This window comes from Babylonia areolata, chromosome 32 (assembly GCF_041734735.1).
Source record: "Babylonia areolata isolate BAREFJ2019XMU chromosome 32, ASM4173473v1, whole genome shotgun sequence".
NCBI classification, from domain to species: Eukaryota; Metazoa; Mollusca; class Gastropoda; order Neogastropoda; family Buccinidae; genus Babylonia; species Babylonia areolata.
Genome location: NC_134907.1, coordinates 18,842,442 through 18,861,733, shown reverse-complemented (window position 1 = coordinate 18,861,733; position 19,292 = coordinate 18,842,442). Strand labels below are relative to the sequence as shown.

Sequence of the window (19,292 nt, the reverse complement as noted above, 5' to 3'; positions counted from 1 at the left end):
TTGTATGTACACGAGCGGGCTTTTTTTTTTTTTTTTTTTTTTTTTTTCGTGTATGACCCTTTTTACGGCAGCCATACTCCGTTTTCGGGGGTATCATCGCCTTCTGTGGTTCTGTCGCCAGAAACGGAGGAGGTGCTGGCGTGTGTGTGGAACCACCCGGGGTACCGCTGCAGTGTCCACGATTCCAGGGTGTCCGTGCACACCAGTCTGGGTAACGTCAGCTGGAACCTGATCCTGGGAGTGCCCCTGCCCCCTGCAGCCGTCAGACAGGAGGAGGGCTACGTGTGTCTGGAGGCCGGGAGTTTGAGTCCACCTGCACAGTGCACCTTCCCCGCTGTTGGTAGGTGATGAGGGGTTGAGGGGGGGGGGTTGTTGGTGTTGGTGGTGGTGGTGATGTTGGATGTTGTTTTGGTGGTGGTGGTGGTGGTGGTGATGTTGGATGTTGTTTTGGTGGTGGTGGTGGTGGTGTATGTTGGATGTTGTTTTATTGTTGTTGTTGGTGGTGGTGGTGGTGATGTTGGATGTTGTTTTGGTGGTGGTGGTGGTGGTGTATGTTGGATGTTGTTTTGTTTTTGTTGTTGTTGTTGGTGGTGGTGGTGGTGGATGTTGTTTTGGTGGTGGTGGTGGTGGTGGTGTATGTTGGATGTTGTTTTGTTTTTGTTGTTGTTGTTGGTGGTGGTGGTGGTGGTGGATGTTGTTTTGGTGGTGGTGGTGGTGATGTATGTTGGATGTTGTTTTGTTGTTGTTGGTGGTGGTGGTGGTGATGTTGGATGTTGTTTTGGTGGTGGTGGTGGTGGTGATGTATGTTGGATGTTGTTTTGTTGTTGTTGTTGTTGGTGGTGGTGGTGGATGTTGTTTTGGTGGTGGTGGTGGTGGATGTTGTTTTGTTGTTGGTGGTGGTGGTGGTGATGTTGGATGTTGTTGTGGTGGTGGTGGTGGTGGTGTTGATGTTGGATGTTGTTTTGGTGGTGGTGGTGGTGGTGGTGATGTTGGATGTTGTTTTGGTGGTGGTGGTGGTGGTGGTGGTGATGGTGATGTTGTTGCTGTTGTTGTTTGTGGTGATGTTGATCATACTGTTGTTGTAGCTGGGCTGTGGAAGAAGAGTTTTTACTGTGTCTTTCTGTTCGGGAGGTGGCGACTGGTATTCTTTCACTTCCCCTGTTATTGGAAGGTCTGTGGATGTGGTTCTGGTTCCTGTTGATTGATTTGATTTGATTGATTGATATGGATACTTATATGTCGCCTGTCCTCGGTCGGAGACCAAGCTCTAAGCGCTTTACAAACACGGAGTCATTGATTGATACGGATACTTATATAGCGCCTATCCTCGGTCGTGAGCTCTAAGGGCTTTACAAACAAGGGGTCATTTGCACAACAGGCTACCTACATGGGTAGAGCCGACTGACGGCTGCCACAGGGCGCTCATCATTCGTTTCCTGTGTCATTCAATCAGATTTCAGGCATGCACACATACACACTCAGACAGACATGTAACATTTTACGTGTATGACCGTTTTGTTTATTGACCCCGCCATGTAGGCAGCCACACTCCGTTTTCGGGGGTGTGCATGCTTGGTATGTTCTTGTTTCCATAACTGAACCCACCGAACGCTGACATGGATTACAGGATCTTTAACGTGCGTATTTGATCTTCTGCGTGCGTATACACACGAAAGGGGTTCAGGCACTTAGCAGGTCTGCACATATGTTCACCTGGGAGATCGGAAAAAAAATCTCCACCCTTTACCCACCAGGCGCCGTCACCGAGATTCGAACCCGGGACCCTCAGATTGAAAGTCCAACGCTTTTTAACCACTCGGCTATTGCTGTTGTCGTTGTTGTTGTTGTTGCTGCTGCTGCTGTTATGGATGCTGATGTTCTTGTTTTGTTGTTGTCGTCTGTCTTGTTATCGTCGTCATCGTCGTCGTCGTTGTCAAAGGTATTTGTATTTTGTATTTGTATTTTGTATTTCTTTTTATCACAACAGATTTCTCTGTGTGAAATTCGGGCTGCTCTCCCCAGGGAGAGCGCGTCGCTACACTACAGCGCCACCCTTTTTTTTTTTTTTTTTTTTTTTCCCCCTGCGTGCAGTTTTATTTGTTTTTTCCTATTGAAGTGGATTTTTCTACAGAATTTTGCCAGGAACAACCCTTTTGTTGCCGTGGGTTCTTTTACGTGCGCTAAGTGCATGCTAGCAGCAGACGGGACCTCTGTTTATCGTCTCATCCGAATGACTAGCGTCCAGACCACCACTCAAGGTCTAGTCAGTGGAGGGGGAGAAAATATCGGCGGCTGAGCCGTGATTCGAACCAGCGCGTTCAGGTTCTCTCGCTTCCTAGGCGGACGCGTTACCTCCAGGCCATCACTCGGAAGAGTAGCTGTAGCTGTGTCACACACACACACACTGTTGCCTCCAACGCAGAGAGAGATGTTCTGGTCATTTCAGTTGCCCCTGACCCGCCCGAGGTGTGGCCGACACAGACCACCAACACCAGCGTCAGCATCAGATGGGCGTGCCCTCGTGACGGAGGGAGTCCCGTTCTCGGTGAGGTCCCTAGGGAGTGCTGGTTGGGGAGCGCTGTGTGAACTGATGACGAAGTGATGTGCGAATTGGTGGGAGTGCTGACACACAGGCACAGACACACACAGGCACACACACAGGCACAGACACACACAGGCACACACATACACACACACACACACACACACACACACACACACACACACACACACACACACACACACACACACACACACACACTCCCCACACACACAGAGTTTCAAGACAAAACTCTGTCACACACACACACCAATCCAATTCAACCTAACCCCGGTTCACGCCGCAAGACACACACACAGAGGCACAGACACACACAGACACACACAGGCACAGACACACACAGACACACACAGGCACAGACACACACAGACACACACACAGAGGCACAGACACACACAGACACACACAGGCACAGACACACACAGACACACACAGGCACAGACACACACAGGCACACACAGACACACACAGGCACACACACCAATCCAATCCAACCTAACCCCGGTCCACGCCGCAAGTGGGGTGGGAAAAGATCTGTGATGCCAGGAACGTGGCGTATAGCGTGTGGCTCAGTCTGTTGTGTTTGGAAAAGCCCACAGAGACTCTGTTCCGTTTTGAAGCCCACAGAGACTCTGGTTCCTATCATCATTTCTCCCCCCCCCCCACTCACCCCCACCCCCTCCCGACTCCCCCTCCCCCCACCTATCATACCCACCCCCTCCCCCTCCCGTGTCATTTATGTGGCCAGTATGTATGAGCGTGTTTCACAGATTGGCGTAAGTTTACAGTCGGGCCAACAGCAAAGTGAGGGCTGTATTATCAATGGCTTCTCCATTGCGAAGGGAGATCACTTACAGCTTAGTCTTTTGTGAAGGACTATGACTCTCAAAGTAAGAGGCAAAAAGTGCACTGGCTCTTAGTGCTGCAGCCATGGGGCCTAGTAGACCTTTTGGGAACCATCCCAACACCGACTGTCCTAAAAAAAAAAAAAAAAAAAAAATCTCTTGGCCGAGAGAGTGGGGATGAAACCTGGGCAAAGACACTCTCCACCATAATCAAGTTCAAGCCCAGATTGTCGGGACAGCAGGTAATTAACTACCTCTGTTCTGATGGTCATAGTCGAACACGACTGACTATCATCATACATTTATCCTTTCTGTCCACTCACTATCATCCTCTTCCTCTCTCCTCCCCCCAACCCCCCCACCCACACCCCCCTCACCACCCACACTGTTTCAGTTTCAGTTTCAGTAGCTCAAGGAGGCGTCACTGCGTTCGGAGAAATCCATATACGCTACACCACATCTGCCAAGCAGATGCCTGACCAGCAGCGTAACCCAACGCGCTTAGTCAGGCCTTGAGAGAAAAAAAAAAGGTGAATGAATAATAGATAAGCTTACATAAATAAATAAATAATAATTATGATATAAAAAGGTAGTAGTAATGATAATAATAATAAACTAATAATAATAATAATAATTAATAAATAAATAAGACAACAATGATGATAAATAAGCAAATAAATGTAAAACATGAAGACGCACATTCACACATACACCCACACATGCATAACAGATATGCACCAAACATGCAGTTTCACAGATATGAAAGCACAGTCAAATACATATAAACGTACATGAGCTCCAACACACACACACACACACACACACACACACACCACATTACCCTGTACCACCCACACTGACAGGTTACGAACTCAAGTACACACGCGGGAAGAACGCCTGGCAGTTGGCCAGCCTGGGCGCGGAGAACACGTCGTTCAGATTGGCGGGGCTGTCGTGTGGAACTCTCTGCCACTTCGTCGTGCGAGCTGTCAACACAGTGGGCTGGTCCCCTCAGTCCGACACGCTGCACGTCACGACCAACGGTTCTGGTCAGTCACGCTCCGGACGGGCGGGGTGGGGATAGGTGTTGTGTGTGTGTGTGTGTGTGTGGAGGGGGAGAGGAGTGATGCATAGCTGTTGACTTTAGAGCGAGCGGGGTGGTGGTGGTGGTGGTGGTTGGTTGGTTGGTGGTGGTGGGGGTGATGCTCAGTTGTTGGATGTCTGTGTGACTGTTTAGTTTCCAGCGTATCTGCCACCATACCATGCGTTTTGTTGGTGTGTGTGGGTGTGTAGGAGGGGAGGGGCGGACGTGAGGGGGGGTGGGGGGGGGGGCTCGGGTGGGGGATCGGGGGGAGGGGGTATTGGGAGTTTGTTTGTGTGTCTAAGTCTGTGTCTCTGTGTCTGTATGTATACCTGTCTGTGTGTGTGTGTGTGTGTGTGTGTGTGTGTGTGTGTGTGTCTTTCTTTGTCTGTGTCTCCGTGTGAGTGTTTTTGTTTGTTTCTTTCTTTCTTTGTGTGTGTGTGCGCACGTGCGCGCGTGTGCGCGTGTGTGTGCGTGTGCGTGTGCGTGCGTGCCTGTGTGTATGTAATGTGTGCGTTTGTGTACATGTGTGTATGTGAATGTGTGTGGTTGTGTGCGTGCGTGCACACGGGCGCGCATGTGTGTGTGTGTGTGTGTGCGTGTGTCTCAGCATCACATCATTGACAGCAGTTGACAAGCAGTGTCAGCTGATCTCCACTACCTCCCACATCATGACAACCTTCAACACAACACAACACGGACCACAAGATCCGCTATAAATGTTTTTGTTTTTGTATTTTTTGTATTTGTTTTGTTGTTGTTGTTAGTCTGAGCCAACCGGATTTTGCACCCCGGGGTAAAAATTGACGAGGGGAGGGTACGAACAGGCTGCTGCACCGGTCTTATTCTCTTTCTTCTTTTTCGCTTTTTTTTATTTATTTATTTATTTATCTATTTGTTTATTTATTACTGCATATATACATTATTTATTTATTTATTATTATTTATTACGGGCGCAATAGCCGAGTGGTTAAAACGTTGGACTTTCAATCTCGGGTTCAAATCTCGGTAACGGTGCCTGGTGGGTAAAGGGTGGACATTTTTCCGATCTCCCAGGTCAACATAAAATGCAGACCTGCTTAGTGCCTAAACCCCCTTCGTGTGTAAACGCACGCGGAAGATCAAATAACGCACGTTAACGATCACGTAATCCATGTCAGCGTTCCGTGGGTTATGGAAACAAGAATACACCAAGCATGCACACACCCCGAAAACGGAGTATGGCTGCCTTCATGGCGGGGTAAAACCGGTCATACACGTAAAAGCCCACTCGTGTACATTCGAGTGAACGTTGGAGTTTGCAGCCCACGAACGAAGAAGAAAAAGAAGAACAACAAGAATTCATTCATTTTTGCACAACGAGAGGTCACTCAGGAAACCCCGTTGCTTGTACCAGTGCCAGCCGTGTCTGCCGGAAGTGACCTGGTGCGTGACGTCAGCGCCACCACAGTGACCTTGAACCTGACGGGTTTTGAGGCGGACGGGTGCCCGGTAAGGTCGTTCTCTGTGCGGCATCGGCGACACACGACCTTGACCTGGATTGACGACAGGAGTCACGTGCCGTCCCGCGAGGTCAGTGGGAGGGAGCTTCTGACGTGTGTGTGGGGGATGGGGGGTCTGGGTGGGGTGGGGTGGGGGTCATCTCTTTTGTGTGTGGAGCTGATGGAAATGGGTTGTTGTTGCTGTTGTGTGGTGTTGTGTTGTTGTTGTGCTGTGTTGTATGGTGTTGTGCTGTGTTGTTTTGTTGTTGTGCTGTGCTGTGCTGTGCTGTGTTGCCTTCTGTTGTGTTGCGCTGTGCTGTGTTGTGTTGTGTCGTGCTGTGTTGCTGTGTATTGTGCTGTGTTGTGCTTGGTTGCTGGTGTCCATGTGTGTGCTTGATACGAATCTGTATGTCTCCCCATCATGTCTCCCCATCTCCCGCTCTGTCGGTCTGTCTTTCTGTCAGTGTTTCTTTTTCCGTGTGCGTGCGCGCATTTGTGTGTGTGCACGTGTGCACGTGTGTGTGTGTGTGTGTGTGTATGTGTGTGTGTGTGCGTGTGTTTGTGTGTACCTGTGTGTGTGTGTCTGTGTGTGTGTGTCTGTGTGTTGATGGATGGACGAACTGAAGGGAGGAACAAAGGGAACATGATGACATGTGTAGTAAGGGTGATGACAAACCTTTCAGAGGGTGGTGACGTGTGTAGTAAGGGTGATGACAAACCTTTCAGAGGGTGGTGACGTGTGTAGTAAGGGTGATGACAAACCTTTCAGAGGGTGGTGACGTGTGTAAAGGGTGATGACAAACCTTTCAGAGGGTGGTCACGTGTGTAAAGGGTGATGACAAACCTTTCAGAGGGTGGTGACGTGTATAAAGGGTGATGACAAACCATTCAGAGGGTGGTGACGTGTGTAAAGGGTGATGACAAACCATTCAGAGGGTGGTGACGTGTGTAGTAAGAGTGATGACAAACCTTTCATAGGGTGGTGACGTGTGTAAAGGGTGATGACAAACCTTTCACAAACCTTTCAGAGGGTGGTGACGTGTGTAAAGGGTGATGACAAACCTTTCAGAGGGTGGTGACGTGTGTAAAGGGTGATGACAAACCTTTCAGAGGGTGGTGACGTGTGTAAAGGGTGATGACAAACCTTTCAGAGGGTGGTGACGTGTTTAAGGTATGACTGACAAACCTTTCAGAGTGTGGTGACGTGTGTAAAGGGTGATGACAAACCTTTCAGAGGGTGGTGACGTGTGTAAAGGGTGATGACAAACCTTTCAGATGGTGGTGACGTGTGTAAAGGGTGATGACAAACCTTTCAGAGGGTGGTGACGTGTGTAAAGGGTGATGACAAACCTTTCAGAGGGTGGTGACGTGTGCAAAGGGTGATGACAAACCTTTCAGAGGGTGGTGACGTGTGTAAAGGGTGATGACAAACCTTTCAGAGGGTGGTGACGTGTGTAAAGGGTGATGACAAACCTTTCAGAGGGTGGTGACGTGTGTAAAGGGTGATGACAAACCTTTCAGAGGGTGGTGACATGTGTAGTAAGGGTGATGACAAACCTTTCAGAGGGTGGTGACGTGTGTAGTAAGGGTGATGACAAACCTTTCAGAGGGTGGTGACGTGTGTAGTAAGGGTGATGACAAACCTTTCAGAGGGTGGTGACGTGTGTAAAGGGTGATGACAAACCTTTCAGAGGGTGGTGACGTGTGTAAAGGGTGATGACAAACCTTTCAGAGGGTGCTGACGTGTGTAGTAAGGGTGATGACAAACCTTTCAGAGGGTGGTGACGTGTGTAGTAAGGGTGATGACAAACCTTTCAGAGGGTGGTGACGTGTGTAGTAAGGGTGATGACAAACCTTTCAGAGGGTGGTGACGTGTGTAAAGGGTGATGACAAACCTTTCAGAGGGTGGTGACGTGTGTAGTAAGGGTGATGACAAACCTTTCAGAGGGTGGTGACGTGTGTAAAGGGTGATGACAAACCTTTCAGAGGGTGGTGACGTGTGTAAAGGGTGATGACAAACCTTTCAGAGGGTGGTGACGTGTGTAAGTATGACTGACAAACCTTTCAGAGGGTGGTGACGTGTGTAAAGGGTGATGACAAACCTTTCAGAGGGTGGTGACGTGTGTAGTAAGGGTGATGACAAACCTTTCAGAGGGTGGTGACGTGTGTAGTAAGGGTGATGACAAACCTTTCAGAGGGTGGTGACGTGTGTAGTAAGGGTGATGACAAACCTTTCAGAGGGTGGTGACGTGTGTAGTAAGAGTGATGACAAACTTTTCAGAGGGTGCTGACGTATGTAAAGGGTGATGACAAACCTTTCAGAGGGTGGTGACGTGTGAAAGTATGACTGACAAACCATTCAGAGTGTGGTGACGTGTGTAAAGGTGATTGACAAACCTTTCAGAGGGTGGTGACGTGTGTAAAGGGTGATGACAAACCTTTCAGAGGGTGGTGACTTGTGTAGTAAGGGTGATGACAAACCTTTCAGAGGGTGGTGACGTGTGTAGTAAGGGTGATGACAAACCTTTCAGAGGGTGGTGACGTGTGTAGTAAGGGTGATGACAAACCTTTCAGAGTGTGGTGACGTGTGTAGTAAGGGTGATGACAAACCTTTCAGAGTGTGGTGACGTGTGTAGTAAGGGTGATGACAAACCTTTCAGAGGGTGGTGACGTGTGTAAAAGGTGATGACAAACCTTTCAGAGGGTGGTGACGTGTGTAAAGGGTGATGACAAACCTTTCAGAGGGTGGTGACGTGTGTAAGTATGACTGACAAACCATTCAGAGTGTGGTGACGTGTGTAAAGGGTGATGACAAACCTTTCAGAGGGTGGTGACGTGTGTAGTAAGAGTGATGACAAACCTTTCAGAGGGTGGTGACGTGTGTAAAGGGTGATGACAAACCTTTCAGAGGGTGGTGACGTGTGTAAAGGGTGATGACAAACCTTTCAGAGGGTGGTGACGTGTGTAAAGGGTGATGACAAACCTTTCAGAGGGTGGTGACGTGTGTAGTAAGGGTGATGACAAACCTTTCAGAGGGTGGTGACGTGTGTAAAGGGTGATGACAAACCTTTCAGAGGGTGCTGACGTATGTAAAGGGTGATGACAAACCTTTCAGAGGGTGGTGATGTATGTAAAGGGTGATGACAAACCTTTCAGAGGGTGCTGACGTATGTAAAGGGTGATGACAAACCTTTCAGAGGGTGGTGACGTGTGTAAAGGGTGATGACAAACCTTTCAGAGGGTGGTGACGTGTGTAAAGGGTGATGACAAACCTTTCACAAACCTTTCAGAGGGTGGTGACGTGTGTAAAGGGTGATGACAAACCTTTCAGAGGGTGGTGACGTGTGTAAAGGGTGATGACAAACCTTTCAGAGGGTGGTGACGTGTGTAAAGGGTGATGACAAACCTTTCAGAGGGAGGTGACGGTGCGGGGACTGGAACCGTCTACCCAGTACACCGTGGTGGTCACGGCCTTCAATGACGCCGGGAACTCGACAGCTGACATCCATGTCCACACCCTGCCCCCGCCCCGCCCTCATCGTAAGGACTCTGTGCTGCCTTGTGTTGGTCTGTCATTCCTTCCTTCCTTCCTTCCTTCCGTCCTTTATTGGCTTGTTCGTTGGCTCCTTCTTTTCTTCGTTTGTTCCTTCTTTTTTTTCGTTTCTTCTTCCTCCCATCATTTATTCGCTCCTTCCTTCCTTCATTCATTCGTTCATTCGTTCCCTTCTTCATTTCTTTATTCATTCCTTTTCCCTTCTTTCCTTCCTTCCTTCCCTCCCTCCTTCCTTCCTTCATTTCTTTCATTTTCCTTCATGTTTCCAATCATTCATTCATTGATTCATTCATCCTTCCTTCCTCTCTTCCTCCCTTCCTTTCTGCATCCATTTCTCCATTCCTTCCTTCCTTCCTTCCTTTCTTTCTTTCTTTCTTCTTCCTTCCTGCCTTTTATTCATTCATTCATTCATTCATTCATCCTTCCTTCCTCTTTTCCTCCCTTCCTTTCTGCATCCATTTCTCCATTCCTTGCTTCCTTTCTTTCTTTCTTCTTCGTTCCTGTCTTCCTTCATATATTCATTCATCCTCCTTTCCTCTCTTCCTATCTTCCTCACTTCCTTTCTGCATTCATTTCTGCATTCCTTCCTTCCTTCCTTCCGTCCTTTCTTTCTTTCTTCTTCCTTCCTGCCTTTCATTCATTCATTCATTCATCCTTCCTTCCTCTTTTCCTCCATTCCTTCCTTCCTTCCTTTCTTTCTTCTTTCTTCCTTCATATATTCATTCATCCTCCTTTCCTCTCTTCCTATCTTCCTCACTTCCTTTCTGCATTCATTTTTTTCATTCCTGTCTTCATTCTCCTCGCTTTCTTCCATCCTTCCATCCTTCCTTCTTTCTCTCATTCAACTAGTCCATTCATTTGCTCTCACCACAGGACGAAAATCCATAAATGCCCCCCCCAAAAAAAAATTACGTTTCCTTAAAAGTACTCCAAGTTCTTAAGCGTGTGTGTGTGTGTGTGTGTGTGTGTGTGTGTGTGTGTGTGTGTGTGTGTGTGTGATGTTCCCTGCCCCCCCCCACCCCTCCACACCCCTCCCCCACCCCCTCCCTCTCCCACATATTTTCCAGATAACGGTTCAGCAGAAGAGAACGATGACAAAGAGACGATGAAGAAGACAAAGAAGATGGTGACAGCACTGGTGTCAGCCCTCACCACACTGGTGGCCCTAATCACTATCGTCCTTATCGTGCTGTTTATCCGACATCGACGGAACCTCAGGTCAGTTGTTGCTGTGTGTTGGGTGGGTTGTGTATTATGTTGGGTCGGGTGGTTTGAGTAATGGTCAGACACTACAGTCAAATAACGACTTTTTTTTTTCTCTCCGACTGTATCTCTCTTTTTTTTTCTTCTTTTTTTCTCCGGTTTTTTTCTTCTTTTTTTCTTTCTTTTTTTTTGTCTTCTAGGTGTATCATCACTTGTGGATCACACACAAAAAAAAGTGTTCTTAGATTTCTGTGAATACCCGTTGCTATGGAAACAAATCAAAATGACCGCCAAACAATGTATCAAAGAAATCGGGTTTGTGGTCCATGTGGTGCATGCAGACACGTGTTGTAATGTGGACCTGATACACAGTGACATTATCTTCATTTTCACGTGAGATTGTGTTGATTCTTCAGTTAATATACTTTTTATGAGTTTTTGAAATTTTGGGTATCGCGAAATCCTCAAAATTTACAACAGGTAAAAAGATTGGAACTACTATGAATTAAAACCCAGAGAATATTTTCATACATACTCACGACAAAACTTCAATGTCATAAAACAGTTATGCAAAGTCTCATGGCTGTAGGTTTACTCATCGTTGAGCAAGTCAAGGTATGTTGTCAAGGCCAGAAACTTGACGACTTGCGTCGAAATTGAACAAAATAAACACTTCCGTGATTCAGCAAACAATCTTTATTGGCAATTTTTTCATTGTTAAAGACATCTTTACAGTGGAAAAACTTATGCATATGATAGAAGAGATGTTCAAGAATCAAAATCCATCAAAAACCAAAATCATGAAAAATCATCATTTTGGTCTCTTTTGCACTGCCGTGTTCCCCCCCCCCCCCCTTTTTTTTTTTCATTGTTAAAGACATCTTTACAGTGGAAAAACTTATGCATATGATAGAAGAGATGTTCAAGAATCAAAAACCAAAATCATGAAAAATCATCATTTTGGTCTCTTTTGCACTGCCGTGCCCCCCCCCCCCCCCCCTAACAGAATCTGGACTGGATTGCGTTCCGGATCCACAAACATTATCGTGCTAAAAAGAAGTGTATGTCAAAATATCAAGACGGGTGTTATTCATTAAATATCTTCGAATTATGGTGTGACGTTTTGGCGGTATTGCATCAAATGAAGCGAGATGATCTGATTGCCTGGGATTGAATTTCAAGCATCAGTATTTTCTCCCTCTCTACCAAACCTTGACCTTATGTGCAGTAATCGATGAAAAAAAAAACAACAAAAAACGATTGTATCATTATGACTGTTATAACTACAAGTATTGTTTAGTCCGATTTTGCAAGTTATGGTTGTTCATTTATTTATTTTAAGCTGTGTTACATATGCAGTTATTTGGGTTTTATTTTATTTTCTATTTGTTAATTTTCATCTATCAATTTTTTTTTTAACTCTGCTATTTATTTATCTGTCATTAATCATTGTTTACTTATTGAATTTTTTTTATTCTTCATTGCACAGATCATATCCATTCAGAACCACCACTAACACTATCTTCGACGTCGATGACAAAATTCCGACTGAAAATACAAGACAGATAACTATGATCTAAAATCGCACACAAGTTCAGTCCCTTTGACCAGACGTTCAGCCCCCCAAAAAACCCCTGTGCCTGTTCACACAGAGCAGAACAGAAAACTTGCTGTATTTTACAGTGCATGCTATGAGCCCCTGTCACCCGTCTGACGTGACATGAAACGACAGGGCAGGACAGGGCAAGGCAGGGCAGGGCAGAGCAGGGCAAGGCAGGGCAGGGCAGGGCAGGGCAGGGCAGGACAGGACAAGGCAGGGCAGGGCAGGAAAGGACATGAAACGACAGGGCAAGGCAGGGCAGGGCAGGACAGGGCAGGACAAGGCAGGGCAGGGCAGGGCAGGGCAGGACATGACGATTTGTTCAAGGCACGTCTTCAGCAAACAACTGTGTGTGAGTGTGTGTGTGTGTGTGTATGTGTGTGTTAATAGTATTGTTGTTCCCTTTCACCACTGTACATCACAGAGGATCACGTGCTCATTTATTTCTTTATTTCCATCTGTTCTCGTGGAAAGCAGTGGGTCACAAAATGACAGATCGCCATCAGCCGACAACTACTCACCAATGGAACGCATGCCTGAAGAGGTCCCCGTGATTCAACAGCAGGACAGCGACATGTGACCGGAAGTGAAACCACCTTCGCCAGCCGGCCGCGCCGGAACCACAGTCACAACTGTTCTGTGACCACACGGTGTGCAGGGATGATGTGGATACCTACATACCGCCTGTCCACTGACGGTCGCAGACCAAGTTCTAAGCGCTTTACAAACACATGGATACCTACATAGCGCCTGTCCACTGACGGTCGCAGACCAAGCTCTAAGCGCTTTACAAACACATGGATACCTACATACCGCCTGTCCACTGACGGTCGCAGACCAAGCTCTAAGCGCTTTACAAACACATGGATACCTACATACCGCATGTCCACTGACGGTCGCAGACCAAGCTCTAAGCGCTTTACAAACACATGGATACCTACATACCGCATGTCCACTGACGGTCGCAGACCAAGCTCTAAGCGCTTTACAAACACGTGGCGGAGCCTTTTGCACATCAGGCTGCCTACGGGCGCTCGTCATTCGTTTCCTGTGTCATTCAATCAGGTTTCACACGCACACACACACACACACACACACACACACACACATACAGACAGGGGTGTGGGCAGTTGCAGCAGTCTCCCGGTGTGTCTAAGGACTGACGGCAGTGTTTATCTGTGTGCGTGGTGTGCCGTTGTGAGTGTTTCCCATACCTCTGGCTGCTCAACGCTTGTGTGCAGTGCCGTGGGGGACTACATGACTGCAAAACGTTGGTGGAATGGGATGAAGCGGAACTCGTGCACTGCGTGTACTTTAAAGTGACGTTGCTGGTTTTGCTGAGCGAAAATGATAATCCAGTCCGATAAGTGGGAGTTTAGAGTTTAACTCTCTCCATACGAACGGCGAAAGAGACGACGTTAACAGCGTTTCACCCCAATTACCATCATCAAAATATTGCAAGCGGAAGGCTCTTTTACTGAAGAGGTGAATGTTGACAAAGAATACCACAATTCTGACGACGGAAGCTAAAGGTTGGGTCATTCAGACACCCACTGGACATCCGAGGGGTCTGTGTAGAGGAGAAGAGAGGACTGGCCGTACTGAGTTAACGACCAGTTGTCCTTAAGGTCTAGTTGTTTGTGGAGTGGGTCTTTGGTGCAGTCCCAAAATGAAGAAGAGATCCAGACAGATTAAAAAGAAAATGGTGATTGACACCATGACATGTAAACTCAGTCCTACCTCAGCGTGGTTACAGGTTTTCACCGACGAGCAGTACCCAGCAGCAGCAGCCAGTAGTTTTGGGGGGAAAAAGATCAGAGCACAACTGGAGGTAGAGCCAATGTTTTGCCTTGGTGACTGCACTGCTTGCTATGATAAGTGGAGCGATGGCCTAGAGATAACGCGTCCGCCTAAGAAGCGAAAGAATCTGAGCGCACTGGTTCGAATCACGGCAAAGTCGCAATTATTTTCTCCCCATCCATTAGACCTTGAGTGGTGGTCTGGACGCTAGTCATTCGGATGAGATGAGGAAAAAATGCAACAACAACAAAATGGGTGGCGCTCTCAGTGTAGCGACACGCTCTCCTCACTCAGAGAAATCTGTTGTGACAAAAAAGAGTACCACAGTACAATACAGTACAATACAATACAATTCCCCGGTGATATCCGTGCTGTGTGAGACACTTAGAGCAATGGAAGGGAGGGGGGGGGGAGAGTGAGAGTCCATAGACGGTCGCTGGCTGTATGAATATCACATTTGACGTGGACACCTACCCCGGGTGATATGACTGACTGGGGTAACTGTCGAAGGAGGGGGGGAGGGGGTAGAGGGCACATACACCAAGCACTGTTCTGGACGACATTAAATCAGATCGGCCGCGCGATTTTTTTTTTTTTTTTTTTCTTTCTTTCTTTCTTTTTTTTTTTCTTTTTTTTTCTTTTTTTCTTTTTTTTTTTCTTTCTTTCTTTCTTTTCTTTTCTTTTTCACTGACACTTTCCTTAAATTCGAGCACGGTGTTCTTAAGCTGTGTCATCCTTTTCCTTGGTAACAGTTCAATTGGATGGCTAGTTAGCTAGCTCCTTTATAATCAGTGATTGATTGGTTTGCTTCATGGGTTGGCTGGCTGTTGGAAGACCGGTAGTCACTCACTCACTCACTCACTCATTCCCGCGACCGCTGGGGTCGTTGGGGGGACATGAGGAAGATGTCATAGCTCGCCACGCCGTTCTGTTGGCAGCTGTCGTGAGGAGATCTGCCATCGTCATTTTGGTCCATTCCTTGACGTTGTCGGACCAGCTCTTTCTCTGCCGCCCCCGTCTGCGCCCTCCCTCTACAGTCCCTTGCAGGATGGTTTTGGAGAGGGTGTTATGTCGTATGACGTGACCAAACCATGCCATCTTCCGTCGTTTGACAGTCGCCAGCAGTGGTTCTTGGGGCCCAACAAGGTTGCTGACCAGGTTCCGCACATAGTCATTGGTCTTGTGCTCCTTGTAGGAGATAGCACAAGCTCGTTTTCCGTTACTCCACAGGACTGCTTAGCTCAGTGTAAGTTGACAGCAGAGCTCGTCCATAAAGTGAAACTTTTTTGAGCTGGAACCTTTAAAACGTGTCCGTCCTTAGAGTGATGAAGATAATATGGATATTTATTTAGCACCTGTCCTCGATCGAAGACCAAGCTCTAAGCGCTTTACAAACACGGGGTCATTTGCACAACAGGCTGCCTACCTGGGTAGAACCGACTGACAGCTGCCATTGGGCGCTCATCATTCGTTTCCTGTGTCATTCAATGTAATAATTTTACGTGTATGACCGTTTTCCGCCATGGAGGCAACCATACTCCGTTTTTCGGGGGTGTACATGCTGGATATGTTCTTGTTTCCATAACCCACTGAACTCTTACATAGATTACAAGATCTTTAACTTGCGTTTTTGATCTTCTGCCTGCGTGTACACACGAAGGTGGTTCAGGCACATGCAGGTCTGCACAAATGTTGACCTGGGAGATCGGAAAAATCTCCACATTTTACCTATCAGGTGCCGTTTACCGAGATTCGAACCCGGAAACCTCAGGTTGAAAGTCCAACGTCTAACCACTCGGCTATTGCGCCCGTCAATGACACTTTCTTATCCTGAACTCAAAACAAGTCCGTCCTTAGACTGGAGCTTTCCTATCCAGAACTTTCAATATTAAAACAAGTCCGTCCTTAATGATTAGACTGGAACTTTCTGATCCAACAGTCCGTCCTTAGACTGGAAATTTCCGGTCCTGAACTTTCAATATTAAAACAAGTCTGTCCTTGATAATTAGACTGGAACTTTCTGATCCAACATTCCGTCCTTAGACTGGAAATTTCCGGTCCTGAACTTTCAATATTAAAACAAGTCTGTCCTTGATGATTAGACTGGAACTTTCTGATCCAACAGTCCGTCCTTAGACTGGAAATTTCCGGTCCTGAACTTTCAATATTAAAACAAGTCTGTCCTTGATAATTAGACTGGAACTTTCTGATCCAACATTCCGTCCTTAGACTGGAAATTTCCGGTCCTGATCTTTCAATATTAAAACAAGTCTGTCCTTGATAATTAGACTGGAACTTTCTGATTCAACAGTCCATCCTTAGACTGGAAATTTCCGGTCCTGAACTTTCAATATTAAAACAAGTCTGTCCTTGATAATTAGACTGGAACTTTCTGATGCAACAGTCCGTCCTTAGACTGGAAATTTCTGATCTGAACTTTTGATATTAAAACATGTCCGTCCTTAAACTGGAAATTTCCGGTCCTGAACTTTCAATATTAAAACAAGTCTGTCCTTGATGATTAGACTGGAACTTTCTGATACAACAGTCCGTCCTTAGATTGGAACTTTCTGATCTGAACTTTTGATATTAAAACATGTCCGTCTTCAGAGTTAGACTGGAACTTTCTGGTTCTGAACAAGTCTGTCCTTTGAGTGATACTTTGTGAGCCTGAGCTATGAAACAAGTCCGTCCATAGATTGAAACTTTTCTGATGCTGAACTGTAAATACAAGTCCGTCCAGTCAAACTGTCGCCGCTTGTCTGCTGATAAGAGAATCCTCTGTGTCACCAAAGTCAGCTGGGAGAAATACACGGTGGAGGAGCTTTCAGAGCTTTCAGTTTTTCAGCTGTACAAACTTGAAATCCTTGCTGTCTTCTCTCTCTCCGTTAGTCCGTCTCTCGGATCGTTTGAAGACAAAATGTACAGGTATTTCTTTTCAAACAGGTGTTGTTGATGTGTGTGTGTGAGAGAGAGATCCTTATACGAAGCAATCCTCTATATACCCGGTGTTTTGCATGTTGTGTGTGTGTGTGTGTGTAGTGGGGGCGAGTGGGTGTTCGTGTATTGTTGTTTTTTTTCATTAAAATTTTTATTAATGTCTGACATATGCATTCATTTTGCTATAGTAAGATGATAGATAGAGGATGTTACAGAAATATACGACGACACCCGTGTCATGAAATGATTGCTATTGTTGTTATCATCAGCGAGTGACATTATTATTATTACTACTGTTATTATTATTATTATTATTATTGTTGTTGTCGTCATCATCATCGTCACAACAACTACTACTACTATTACTGTTGTTGTTATTGGTGGTGGTAGTGGTGGTGGTGGTGCTACTGCTGTTGCTGGAAGTTCGTTACCACAAGTTATTGTTTGGATGATCGCGTCGTGCCTTCTCGAGTACACAAAAGGTAAGAATACAATAAAATCAAGCTGCGTGCAGCAAAATAAGGCCAAATGAACACAGCTTAATAGCCACACAAAAAAAAAGCGTAAGACGAGACAGAGCGTAAACCTGACAAGATGGCGTCAAGAGCCTTGGCCAAAGGAATTATTCAGCGCTTGTAGCTTTTCGAGGCGTTTGATTGGCTAAGAGCGGACCGGGCAAGACGGGTCGTCTTTTCACTGTTAGCCACGCGAAATTTGGCCAAGCAGAGCAAACCGATAGCCCTAGTTTGCGTTAGTTTGACATGGTAAGTATATGTGTCACCAAACATGGAGTATAATACAAACTCCTATTGTTTGAATGGTCGTGTCGACGGGCGCAATAGCCGAGTGGTTAAAGCGTTGGACTTTCAATCTGAGGGTCCCGGGATCGAATCACGGTGACGGCGCCTGGTGGGTAAAGGGTGGAGATATTTACGATCTCCCAGGTCAACATATGTGCAGACCTGCTGGTGCCTGAACTCTCCTCGTGTGTAAACGCATGCAGAAGATCAAATACGCACGTTAAAGATCCTGTAATCCATGTCAGCGTTTGGTGGGTTCTAGAAGCAAGAACATACCCAGCATGCACACCCCCGAACAGAAAGCGGAGTATGGCTGCCTACACGGCGGGGTAAAAACAGTCATGCACGTAAAAACCCACTCGTGTACATGCGAGTGAACGTGGGAGTTGCAGCCCACGAACGCAGAAGAAGAAGAAGAAGAATGTTCGTGCCGTGCCTTGCACCACCACGATCTTGAGCTGTGACCACACAGACTGACTCACGTACACACCCCGTGCTGTCCTCCTGTAAAGGAACCGATCCACCGTCCGTCCGTCCGTCCGTCTGTTTGTCTGTTTTCTGTATGCCTGCCTGTCCTGTTTGTCTATCTGTGTATGTGTGTGTGTGTGTGTGTGTGTGTGTGCGCATGGGTGCGTGCGTGCGGGTGCATGTATGTGTGTGAATGCATGTTGCATACGTCAGTGTCTTGCTCAACACATCTCAATCCCAGTGTTTCTTCACGGGTCTGAGCCCAGTGGGAGAGAAATGAGACTGATCACGAATCTTATTATATCTCTCCGTCCTTCTCTCCACACACACACACACACACACACACACACACACACACACACACAAAGTATACGCACATACAGACAGACAATACACAAACATACAGATAGACAGAGAGAGAGGGACAGAGATATGCAGCAATGATAAACTGAAGAAATAATACACATATGTATAATCTGTTTGGCTTGTCTCTTTATTCGTTTGTTTTGATTTGAGATGACAAAAAAATTACTAAGTATTTTCTTTTTGTATCGGATCAAAACTATGAACACACAGTTCCATAACTAATATGCATCAATCTTCAGAATAAGATTAAATAGCATAAAACTGGTGGAGGGAAAAGGGGGAAACGTGTAAATAAAACGTGGATAAGAGAGAAACATTAAACCGCTTTGCTTGATGTAACCATATATTTCTATTATCATTATTCCGTATATCTTACAGTCATAAGGCATTCTCGCGATCGTAAACACATACAGGTCTACATACAGACTTACACACACGCGAATAAGTACGAGCACACACACACACACACACACACACACACACACACACACACACACAAACGCTTTTTGTGAATGTACAGTGTTTTGTGGCGAACGTACAAATACACACTCATGCAGGTCTAAGTATGTTCAAGTCATGAGGGATATGATTGTAA

At 46.5% G+C, this 19,292-nt stretch overlaps 1 protein-coding gene across 4 annotated transcripts in view; it reads left to right on the top strand.

Moving 5' to 3' along the window:
• The window catches only part of LOC143276490 (uncharacterized), a 29,712-nt gene extending 15,205 nt beyond the window's left edge, over nucleotides 1-14,507 (top strand). For 2 of the 4 annotated variants that reach the window (XM_076581008.1, XM_076581012.1), the window contains 7 exons: nucleotides 122-340; nucleotides 2,447-2,545; nucleotides 4,269-4,454; nucleotides 5,883-6,058; nucleotides 9,381-9,507; nucleotides 10,588-10,738; nucleotides 12,798-14,507. In XM_076581008.1, the coding sequence (XP_076437123.1) occupies nucleotides 122-340; nucleotides 2,447-2,545; nucleotides 4,269-4,454; nucleotides 5,883-6,058; nucleotides 9,381-9,507; nucleotides 10,588-10,738; nucleotides 12,798-12,903 (1,064 nt within the window). In that variant the 3' untranslated portion in view covers nucleotides 12,904-14,507. The remainder of the gene's footprint in view (nucleotides 1-121; nucleotides 341-2,446; nucleotides 2,546-4,268; nucleotides 4,455-5,882; nucleotides 6,059-9,380; nucleotides 9,508-10,587; nucleotides 10,739-12,797) is intronic. The other 2 variants (XM_076581010.1, XM_076581011.1) reach the window with 2 other exon arrangements.
• Nucleotides 14,508-19,292: the final 4,785 nt, after the last annotated feature.